A 12,696-nucleotide genomic window follows, 5' to 3' on the forward strand; every position below is an offset into this window, starting at 1 on the left:
GTAGTTAAAAGCAGCAGGAGGTACATGGAATTTAAAATGATATCTAAAGTACCATATCATATGCAAATATTACAATATTCCTCATGATAAAGAAATTAAACACACACACACACACACACACAGAGCAGCTTGAAGCCCAGTGGAGAGAGAGAATAAAGATCTAATACAAATGCAAGGAACAAGTGTGCCTGATATCTTCTAAAGGGAATGAGTTGAGGAAGACTGAATTGAGGTTCAAAACCCAGGCTAAGGATTAGACAGGTGAAGAATAGGGAAAATAACTGCAGTTTGCTGTGTACACAAGGAGCTTAGGCTGCCTGTGTGGGAATGGCAAATAATGAGGTTGTAAAAAGGAGCTCAAGAGAGATTGTACAAAGGCTTTGCACTAAGCTAATGTCTTGGAAATTCATCCTGACAGCAATGTCAGTGGGGGGAAAAGAGAAATCAGAGATGCATGAGTGAGTTTAATAAACAGAGTGATAGGAAAATGTACATTTCAAAATAAATAATGGATTTTTAAAATGTCAAAATGCTGTGAAGGGAGGAATGTATGTTCCCAAAAGATAGGCCAAAGAAGGAAACATTGAGGTCAGTGACAGACTTTCTCTCAGTGTTGCTTCTATATATCCCAATAAACAAACAAACAAACAAAAAACACTGATTCCACATAAAACAGTAGTCATCCAAGGGCAAAATCCCCGCTTTTGTTATTTAGTTACTAAGTCATGTCGAATCCAGTTCCTTTGAAACCCCAGGGACTGTAGCCCACTGGGCTTCTCTGCCAATGGGATTTCCCAGGCAAGAATACTGGAGATTGTTCCATTTCCTTCTCCAGGGGATCTTCCTGACCCAGGGGTGGAATCTGTGTCTCCTGCATTGGCAGGCGGATTCTTTATCACGGAGCCACCTGGGAATCCCCAAAGTACCCCCTACCTGGGGACATTTGGCAATGTCTGATGAAGTGTTTGGTTGTCACAACTGAGGGAAGAATATTATTCTCATTTGCAGGCAAAGGTCAGGGGTGGTCCTGAACATCTTACAACTCACAAGTGAGTCCCCACAACAAAGAATTTTCTGGTCCAGAATATGAATAGTGCTCAGGTCAAAAAACCCTCACACAGAATAAACCAAACTGGGTAGTATGGTGGTAAAATTGGGGTGCTAATTATACTCATGGCAAATGTTGAAAACTATTTTGGGGCAATGCATACCAGCATATGTGTTTTGCATATATGCATATTCATATGAATGTTTCAACATATGCATTTTATTTAGCAAAAATTATTTATATAATTCTTCCATTTATAGTGCTGTTTGCCTCTGTAGTTGCTCTATATTATTGAGGGCATGTAATTGAACACCAGGTATGTTACACACATATGCCCAGTTGTTGCTCTGCAAAAGTGATGGGTATATGTCTCTAAATGCCGATATTGAGAAGCACAGATCCATTAGAATGTACATTTTTCTTTCAGCTTTGTTTTGGTTAGACAACTAAAATGAATCCTTCCAAAGCTGTCTTAAAATAATCAGACTGCATAGCTGGTGTTTGGGGGCATAATTTACATAATATTTGTTCTTGATTTTAATAAAAATGTGTCATTCACATGGGCCTCTAGGTGCTAACAGGGAATAAAAAACAGAAAACATTAACAAATACAAAAGCAATCCTTATTCTTCTACCTTTCCCAGGGACCAAATGTTTGTACTAATTAAGGAAGTGCACACTGAAAAGATGTACCTTGCCTTGTGCCCTGAAATGCAATTAACTCCAAGTCTGTAGCATTGATAATGAAAGGGAGTTTTAGCCTTACAGGCATTTGTGAAAAGCTTCCTGACTTGTCTTTTGTATTTTCAATTTTCTAAACTATTAGTAAGATTCTTCAGATTTTTAAGAGCAGACCATGTCCCGCTTTTGTCTCTTTTATCTCAAAACAAGGATGTGCAATTTGCAGCAATATCACCATCAACTCTCTTAAAAATAAAAATCAGAACTGGGCTATTTACCAAAAGTGAAGAAACCTTTGTTTAAAAAGGCTGTGCTCACTTGCTGGTATATTGCAAATGGAATTCAGGAATTTCCTCAGTAGCTGCTGACATATGAGCACTCCTATGATGCATAAGAGAAGCTAGAGAGCTTTCTGGAAATGTGATCCTGCATCATGTGACTATTTATTGCTTGCTATCTGTGGGCCAGGGGGTTGTAATAACATGCCCCAAATTTTTATAACAAACCTAATGAGGCTTCACTGTTAGTCCCATTCTATAGTCAAGGTGCAGACAGGAAATTTGGCCAAGTTTACACAGTGATAAATTGTTGCTTCCTGACCTGCATATAGGTTTCTCAAGAGGCAGGTCAGGTGGTCTGGTATTCCCATTTCTTTCAGAATTTTCCACAGTTTATTGTGATCCACACAGTCAAAGGCTTTGGCATAGTCAATAAAGCAGAAATAGATGTTTTTCTGGAACTCTCTTGCTTTTTCCGTGATCCAGAGGATGTTGGCAATTTGATCTCTGGTTCCTCTGCCTTTTCTAAAACCAGCTTGAACATCTGGAAGTTCACAGTTCACGTATTGCTGAAGCCTGGCTTAGAGAATTTTCAGCGTTACTTTACTAGCATGTGAGATGAGTGCAATTGTGCGGTAGTTTGAGCATTCTTTGGCATTGCCCTGGGTGTTCTTTGAAAGGAATGATGCTAAAGCTGAAACTCCAGTACTTTCGCCACCTCATGCGAAGAGCTGACTCATTGGAAAAGACTCTGATGATGGGAGGGATTGGGAGCAGGAGGAAAAGGGGACGACAGAGGATGAGATGGCTGGATGGCATCACTGACTCTATGGATGTGAGTTTGAGTGAACTCCAGGAGTTGGTGATGGACAGGGAGGCCTGGCGTGCTGCGATTCATGGGGTCGCAAAGAGTAGGATATGACTGAGTGACTGAAATGAACTGAACTGACATAGTGATAAAGTGGCAGATCCAAAATTTAAATTCAATTTTGCTTCACTAAAAAACCCTTGTTTTTTAAAAGCCCCGAACTGCTTCTCATGTATTTCAAACAATAACAGTGTAAATTGCATTATAGAAGTCAAATGTCATATAGTTGGAAACGAATGTTTTGTGTTCAGATGTGTTTCATACTCTGGAGAAAAGATATGCTGAAAAGAGTTCCATTTCTAATTCTAGCATCTCCTGAAAAAAACTTTTTAATTTTAGAGTTTCTCCATATTGTAAAATCAAAAACATATAACTTGATTTACTGCAACATAAAGAAAATTACTAAAGTCCTCAATCAATGATTCTTATCCAGTGAAGAGCTTTAGTGTGAATTTATATGAGTAAATCTGCCCTTTTCTACTCTGATTTATAATCTGAATTTATCTATATATTTACTTATTGGTAATATTTTAATATTTTCTTTGTGTAATAACTTTAAGCCATTAGAAGGAAATATTAAATATCTTGTGTAACTGTTTTAAATGCTTAGCATAACATTATTTAGGAAACAATAGCCAATTTATATGCTAAAATAAGAAATAAAATTGTGATCAGGTTTGGAAATAGCTGTCAAATTAAAAAAAATCTGTCTAAAATATCTTTAGGAAAAGAATAGTTGCAGAGCATTAGGAGTGTTTACTTAGTTGATTTTGAGTTTAATTGTAGCCTCAGAGAACAAATGCTTGAAGGATGTTCACTGCGTCCTTATTAGAGTACTTAATTTCTTACACATTCCTGAGATTTTCATATAGCTTATGATGAGATGTCAGTTAGAAATACCTCTTTAAATTAACAAAAGAGAGAGAGAGAGGGATTTCAAAATGATGACAAGGTCATACAGCAAACTTGAAAAAGAAACTAAAAATTGGATTAAAAAATTTGAATATAGGACTCAAACTTCTGAAAAGAAGGCAAAGATACTCAGAAAATGTGTTTCAAAATATACTCATATTAAAGTGAGTTTTTATTCTATAGATCAAATCTATTTATAAAAATTTAGTGAAAGTCAATATTGTAATTAAGCCTTTAATAGAAACTCTTAATATACCCTCATAAAAGCTGTCATAGTTTTCTGATACAAAGGAGATAACTCATTAAGGATATTTCATGCAAACTGTGTGCAGATAGAAAGCATGCTTCCATTAAGACTGGAAGTGTTTGTCTTTGACTCCTGTTTTGTGATTCAACACATTACGTATAGCCAAGTAGGTACATTTAGAGAGACCAATACCTTTACTCTTAAATGACATGACTATGGCATTTGCAAATGTAAAGGGACCTAAAGATGTCCAAGACAAATCTGTTCTTATAGAGATGAAGAGATCGTAGACTAATATGGCTGGGAAATCAGCGCCCGGTCACACAACTGACAACTCATAGAGACTGGATAAAATGAGGTCTCTTCTACCATGCTTCAATAAAGACACAGAAGATCTCTGAACATTTTTAAATTCGGGGCTCAGATTTACCAAAGAGTTTAGCATGTGGTGTTAACCACTCCCGATCAGAGTCCTGACACCAGAAGGAGAATCTAAGTTCCGGTTGGGCATGTACAATTAATTTAGCTCTGGAATGAATACCTAAATCCTTGCTTGCTAAGTTGCTTCAGTCGTGTCCGACTCTGTGTGACACCATAGACGGCAGCCCACGAGGCTCCCCCATCCCTGGGATTCTCCAGGCAAGAACACTAGAGTGGGTTGCCATTTCCTTCTCCAATGCATGAAAGTGAAAAGTGAAAAGGAAGTCGCTCAGTCGTGTCCGGCTTTTAGCGACCACATGGACTGCAGCCTACCAGGTTCCTCTGTCCATGGGATTTTCCAGGCAAGAGTACTGGAGTGGGTTGCCATTGCCTTCTCCAAAATCCTTGCTTAGTGATGTCTATTAGTCTACTGACTGGAGACTAAAACATTGAAATAGCTTTCATGTGAATTTTACAAAGAAAGAAGACAATGCTTAAAATGGTGCCAGAGCATTTCCAGAACTCAAGATTACTGGAATTTTTAAAATCTTAGTTACTTAAGGGCATAAATAACAGATGGAAACTTATTTTTTGTGCAGAGATTTCTAGGTGCTGTTGTTTTGTTGGATCAAGGTTTCAGTACAGGAAGTTAAAAAGCTTTCTAAAATATCTATGTGCTATATGTGCTGCCCATTTTATTAAGCACAGTACATTATCAAGTGACAAATGATCCTTATGTTCTATTTTTTTTCTTTTGGAAAGATTATTTTCTGGATGCGTGACTTGTGGAATAAATTGCATCCCCAAAGTGAGCTAAGGGAATCTGAGCTATACTGCAGATGTGTGACCTTTTGTTAAATTAAAGATGAGGCCAAGCTGCTGTAATATCCTACAGGGTGTATATTGATTACACTTTATCCCATCTATTGATCATGGTCAGTAAAATTTATGAAAACAGCTGTTTGGGAGGGAAGATCTCAAGTATATTAGCGTCACCACTCACATTCTGTATGTACAAGTATCAGAAGTATGACAATGGAAAGGCATCTTCTATTATTTTATCCAGCTAATGTTTCTTCAAATACATCACTGTAAAAATAGATTTCCATTACACAAGTTTTAAATTAATTTTTATGGTGAAATGGATAGACTGTAATAAAGATAATAAGTGCCTCTGAGGACTGAAATTTTGTTATTGAAGTGAAAAATAACTTTTCTAATGTACTTTAACATGATTAATAATTATTTTGAATCTATGCCTATATAGTCAAATGGAAATTGAGCACCAAATGATGAACTCGGTAATTTGTTTCAAGTAGCTTCTGTTGAAGAAAATTCTTGAACAAAGGCAATCATTATTGAGATTGACTGCTACCTATGGCCAAAACTTGTTTGCCTATTTGTTTGCCCAGAAATTCTACTTTTAAGAATAAAACTTTATCATATGTCAATGCAATGTACTTTCTTTCCACTTTGCTCATCACATTAAAATATGTTTACTAGAAATATGAAGGTGCATATATTGAATGGCAGAACAGAGAGTAGTTGTAGGAATAAAAATGATAACCTAGGTTTATAAACACATACAACTTTGCAAGTGTTAAACGAACCCATTTCTCAGCCAACATGAAATTAGACATGGATTGAATATGGAATTGAACAGTTAAAGCACTCTAAGGAACTACTGAACAAATCTGAGATAGCACAAACTTAATTGCACTTCCTCTGGTCTATAGCCAGGGGATCACCAATCCCTCAGAGGCAACATCCAGTTGATCATTGATCATATAACTTCCTAAGTAGCACTTAGCATAGAGATGATCCTGATACCTAGTTCATGAAGGATACAGTGAACTTATAGTGGTGGTTGAGTTATAATATGATTTGGAGAAGGAAATGGCAACCTACTCCAGTATTCTTGCCTGGAGAATCCTATGGACAGAGGAGCCTAGGAGACTACAGTCTATGGCATCGCAAGAGTTGGACATGACTGAGTGACTAAGCACACATATACAATCATATCAAGCTTCCAGGATGGCGCTAATGGTAAAGAACTCTCCTGCCAACGCAGGAGACAAAAGAAACACAGGTTCAATCCCTGGGTCGGGAAGATCCCCTGAAGGAGGAATTGTAACCCACTCGATTATTCTTGCCTGGAGAATTCCCTTGGCAGAGGAGCCTGGAGGGCTACAGTCCACAGTGTTGCAAAAAGTCAGCAGGACTGAAGTGACTTAGCACACACACATGCAATGCACCCCACTCCAGTACTCTTGCCTGGAAAATCACATGGACGGAGGAACCTGGTAGGCTGCAGTTCATAGGTCGCTAAGAGTCGGACATGACTGAGCGACTTCACTTTCACTTTTCACTTTCATGCATTGGAGAAAGAAATGGCAACCCACTCCAGTGTTCTTGCCTGGAGAATCCCAGGGACGGTGGAGCCTGGCGGGCTGCCATCTAGGGGGTCGCACAGAGTCGGACACGACTGAAGCGACTTAGCAGCAGCAGCAGCATGCAGTCATCATATCAGAGTAGCCCTTGAAACTGCCTAAACATTTCCTCCCTAACTAACTCCCAAATGAACAGCCATGCTGTTTTTGCTACGTATACCTGTGGATTTGCCCAAAGTGTCAGCTAGACGTACCACAAACTGCATTTTTCTTAAATTCAAACTGAAGTCTAAAAAAAGTGACTGATTAAAAAAAAAACCATACTTGTATTACATTTTACAATTAGTTCCAGAACTATAAGCTAAATAAAATACTGTAAAAAGTGTACATTTGCCATTTTTGACAGTGTTTAGATATCCCTCAATGAAAGAGAGGTGTAAACTAAGCACAGGCTGTGAAAAATAAAGTCTATTCTGAAATTATTCTGACAAATTTCAAGCATAATTGGAGAATATGTATAAAGGGTAGTATTAGGAATCTGTGTCTCTGACATTGGTAGGTACTGACAAGCAGATTTGTGACCACTGAGCCACCTGGGAAGCTTATTCATTCTCTTAGCACTACTCAGTGCCATTTTAACACATATGCTAGATCCATTTTAGAAACAAATTTCCATAAAATTCATATTTACATTGTGTACGAATCGAGGCCAGAATCTACAGATTGTTAACCACTGAGGAAAAGACTGTAGATGTACCTCTTTGATATCTGAAAATGGGCCTCCCAGGTGGCCCTAGTGGTCAAGAATGTGCCACAGGAGATGTGGATTTGATCCCTGGGTCAGGAAGATCCCCTGGATAAGGAAATGGCAACTACTCCAGTATTCTTGCCTGGAAAATACTATGGGACAAAAGAGCCTGGCGGGCTACAGTACATGGGGTCACAAGATTGGGACATGACTGAATGACTAAACCACCACTATATCTGAAAACTGGGAAATTTGTTTTGGGTAAGTCCCCTTGTCATTTTTCTCAACTCTATTTATCTTCAAGAACCAACCTATGCAGAAATGCACTGGGAGTTGAATTTTCCCCACCAACCACCTCTAATCTATCTCTTAAGCATTCTCTCATTAATTTATTTGATGACACTACTGAATCAATACTCATTCCTTACCCAAGAATATTTTGTTTTAAAGTAAGTTCTTACTTCTAGTGTAACACTGTGTAAGGTGAAAGTGAAAGTCACTCAGTTGTGTCTGACTCTTTGTAACCCCATGGGCCTTGGAATTCTCCAGGCCAGAATACTGGAGTGGGTAACCTTTCCCTATCTTCCCAACCCAGGGATCGAACCCAGGTCTCCCATATTGCAGGTGGATTCTTTATCAGCTGAGATACAAGGGAACCCCAAGAATACTGGAATGGGTAGCTATCACTTCTCCAGATAATCTTCCCTTCCAAGGAATCACACCAGGGTCTCCTGCAATGCAGGCAGATTCTTTACCAACTGGGCTATCAGGGAAGCAAAAAAAATCTCAAAATTCTAATCCCTCAGGTTTTATGAAAGTGAAAGTGTTAGTCACTCAATCACATCTGAGTCACTTCATAATTTTAAATGATTAACATTGAATGATTCCACTTATAACACTCCAAAATAATTTTGCATAGTTCTTTTCTGTCACATTTCTGTTTTCCCTTTTCTGCCTTTTTATCACTATGGCTGGGTAGAAACATAAGGGTAGTTAAGCAGAACTATTTAGCTCTACTTGAGTCAAAATTCAACTGCAACCCCATGAATAAGATTCTTTGGCTCCAAGCACCTGTCTGAGGTCTAGCCTGTATGTTGTAGATTTCCAAGAGAATTAGGTCACATAGAAAATCAAGAAGTAAATACCATAAGTCTGGATTCATGCCTCGTATTATACCTACCATTTAAGCGTAGGTAAGCTATTTTTTTTTAAATTTCAGATAAAAATGTATTTATCCTAAAAGTGTTTAGCCACTATTTCTAGTACTTATTTTTAGTAAGCTCTGTGTAAAGAGCCTAAAAGAGAGGAGATTGTTCTGATAAAGGAACTACATATTTTCAGAGTCTTAATTCACCTTATAAGCAGAAGAAAACACATTTTCTTCCAGACTGACAGTTTTAAAGTGATCACATTTCTAAAATGGGGCTTGTCCTGCTATATTTCATAGAGGTGTATTGATAACAATGCAATCTGAACTTTGCTGATAGTTGCTGCAGGAAACGTTGAGGTTGAATAATACTTTCAATTTCAGGTCCAACTTTCAAATCCAGTAGCTGTTGTTCTTAAAGTAAACCAAAATGGAAAATTTCTTGAAGACAGGTTACTTTGGATGATGTAATAACCAGATTGCCAACTGATTACATTTTAAGGATGTTATTCTTTTCATGTGACAAGATTGCTCACATCTCCTTAGCAATTCAGCCTTCATCCTCATTCATCCTTGATATCAGGCCTCTGGGGAAGGATATTATGAGAAGATATTTTTGTGATATAATCTTAAGTCAAAAGAAGGTAAATCAGTGTCAACATGCCATGGCCTAATGCTTTGGGAAAACCCAGTGATATCTCTCTTAACCACTTTTCTATGGAGTCTGGATCTAATGTTTCTTTCAATCAGATTTCTTTTATACCTTTATATTTTCATGTTTAAATGATTTTGCATGTTGAATTTCCTTTAAGTAACAGAATTTCTATTAGAACCACCAATGCCCAAAATGGCCAATTCCTTGTCTTGATCATACAGTTCCAAGTGATTTATTCTGTTATTTTCTGATGTTATTTTCATTTAGTGAGCTCCTAGATTTCTTGGGATGTTCTATAGCCTGGGTCTCTGTGGTACTGTCTTCTACCATGTTTATGCATTTATGTCCATAGGTTTTTATGATGTTTATACCTTAGAAATACGTTTTAGGTACCCTGTTAAAAGAGTATGCCTGTGCTAGGCATGGGTTGTATTTCAATTATACTCTGTTCTAGAAAGTATGACAAATTTTGTAATATTTCCATTACCACAATTGCCTATCTTTTGATATTTTCTTCATGTTAAAATGGAAGGAGTTTCTCTGTTTCTTTCAATAGAAATCCCTATATTTGTGGCCTGGAACCCAGTCTGTTCACCTTCTCATGAATTTCATCTTTTTAGATATTCCCCTCGTTACAAATTGTCATTCTTTTCAGCAAAGACAGTACTTAATATTTCCTGTATCATAAAATATTAATTTTTTGAACCCTCTTCTCTGATGACATAAGACACCATTTTTTATATCTTCACTTCAGGTAATGGTATCCAATAAACTGTGAAGACTCATGGGCTCCATGGATTTACATTCAATAGACTTTTGAATCCACCACAGTAAAACTTCCATGCTTTCATATTTTATTGAAATTACTCTTTTCAAGTTAACCAGGGATGTCCATCCTGCCAAATCCAGTTCAGCCTTTATATTCCAATTTAACTTCTTGATAGAAGTAGACAGCTCTTCTGTCCACTTAGAACCCTCCTATCTAAGAGTACATCCTTACTCTCCCAGTTTTCCTTCTCTCCAGGGCTGTTCTCCTTTCTCTGACACCTTCTCCTATTCAGAGACTGGACTCCTTAGACTCAAAAGACTGGGAATTTTACTGCTCAGTCTTTTACTTCCTGTTTTCCTTACAATTCTCTCCCAGATGAGATTGTTCCCATTACCTTACATTTAGACTGATCTAACTAACTCAAGTTTGTATTTTCTGTTTATTTAGAAAGCATATTTGAACTCTACAACCATTTCTAATTTTCTAGTTTTTATTCCACATTTATTTTTTGGCATCTCAGACATAACATTGCAAAATCATTGATTTCTCCCACTCTTTTTTTCCCAACGGGAATTTTTTCTCCTAACTCTTTATCCCGTGCTATGAACAGGCTTATCAATTACATGCTGGGTCAAATACAAAGAAACAACACAAAAATTGAGTCATTTGTAATTTCTTCCTTATACTGATACCACTCCAACAGAAAGCTGTATAGTTTGTAGCCAGCTTATAGTACTATTTCATGTATTGTTCCATTTCCTTCTATTTTTTCACATTTGTCCATGATGACATCATTTCTTTTCTGAATTTTGTTAAAATATTCCACAGTCTGATTCAAAGTAACCACTATAATTTTTCCAGAATCTAAATAAATCTATGTCCTTTGTTTGGAATGTTTTCCCATTTCTTTCATTAAAAAAAAAAAAATTAAAGACAACGCCTTTCATATGCTACAGGGCTTGCTTGTCCTAATGCCCTAGCCATCCACTTCCATTCTGCCAGTTACATTAAAGCATCTATTTGTTTTTCAACCAAGTCAAGCTTTTTCTTCATTTTGATCTTTGACTTTAGTCTGTTATATCCAAGTCTTTTTCCCCTTGTACTTTTCACATAGTAGTTCATCTTTTTTCTCTTCAGGTGTTGATGAAATGTCACTTAAGCTAACATGGATATGAGAGGGAAGATGTATTAGAGGTTTAAGGAGAAGAAAGCATTCTCTCCTTAAATCTATTTAGGAATAGTTTGGAACATTTCGAGAACATATGATGATTGTTGACTATATTTTGTATTCGTATTTATGTTAATTAAATATTGCTGAATAATGTAAAACCTCCAAATTCAATGCTATAGAAAAATGTCATGGATAACCACATTGTATGTATCTGTGAGTTAACTGAGGATTGGCTGAACTTGGCTGGCTTCTGTTTGCCAACTGTGCTACCTCCAGGACATTCAATCCTGCAGCTGCTCATTTATTAGGTAGCTCTGCTCTAGGAGGGAACCTGACAGCTCTGCCTGTGGGGTTCACCTTTCTTCTGGGGACCAGTAGACTAGTCCTGGCATGTTCTTCTTATGGCAGTGGCAGAGCGTAAGAGGAAACCTAGACCCAGCTGTGGAATAGGACACCATCACTTTCAACTCATTCTATTGCCCAAGTTAGCTGGAGGCCAAACCTAAGGGAAGAGAACCCTGCAAAATTACATGAATTAGTGAGGGAAGAAGATTTGTGGCTGGTAATGCAACCTACTTCCTGTTTATTTATTTTATCATTATTTGACTAAAAAAAGGTGCTAGGTGATGTGGACATGATGGTTATTAATCAAAATGTTTTGGTTTTTATTTTGTATATATCTTCAAACTTCAGCTATGATGAAATTATAAGATAAATTAATCCCCGACATGTTATCCTAAAAAAAAAAAAAAAAGTACATACAGCAATTAGAAGTTTTATTAAAGGTTCATTTTTTTTTCCAATGTACTATGAACTTCACAGAGACAGGGTTTTTTTTTTTTTCTTTTTTAAATCTTTCCCTTATTAATTACTGCAGTTTTGCCGTCTACTACCTCCTATTCTACTCATGGAGTTTAAAGTTTTACTTTTTAACTTTTTGAATTAGTAATTAAATTGAATATTAAGTAAGGACAGACAGGAAAATAATTAATATTAGTCTATGCAAATATAAAATGGACAGGCAAAATGGAGGGCCATATACAGAAAGTAAAAATTCATATTTCAATATTTGAGTATAATAGATTTAATACCCCCCTTGGTTCAGTTTTCTTTATCATAGCACCAGGTAAAAGATTTATCCTTGTTTTGTCTTGTTTTTTCCTTTAGATACTTCATTGACTACAATGCTGAAGATGATAGATTTTTTAACATTGATGCCAACACTGGAACCATTAAGACTACCAAGGTTCTTGATAGAGAAGAAACTCCATGGTACAACATCACAGTTGCTGCTTCAGAAAATGGTAAACTTCTTTATTTTATGTACCATAGAAAAGATGTCACTTAAACATGAAGATTTAT

The 12,696-nt window shown here is 36.9% G+C and overlaps 1 protein-coding gene across 7 annotated transcripts in view; it reads left to right on the forward strand.

The window, feature by feature from the left end:
• CDH18 (cadherin 18) overlaps positions 1-12,696 on the forward strand; it is a 1,278,678-nt gene that overhangs the window by 1,179,369 nt on the left and 86,613 nt on the right. For all 7 annotated transcript variants that reach the window (XM_027520189.1, XM_027520190.1, XM_027520194.1 and 4 more), the window contains one exon: positions 12,502-12,638. In XM_027520189.1, coding sequence (XP_027375990.1) covers positions 12,502-12,638 — 137 coding nt within the window. The remainder of the gene's footprint in view (positions 1-12,501; positions 12,639-12,696) is intronic.

The sequence above is a fragment of the Bos indicus x Bos taurus genome, chromosome 20 (assembly GCF_003369695.1).
Source record: "Bos indicus x Bos taurus breed Angus x Brahman F1 hybrid chromosome 20, Bos_hybrid_MaternalHap_v2.0, whole genome shotgun sequence".
In the NCBI taxonomy this organism is placed as follows: domain Eukaryota; kingdom Metazoa; phylum Chordata; class Mammalia; order Artiodactyla; family Bovidae; genus Bos; species Bos indicus x Bos taurus.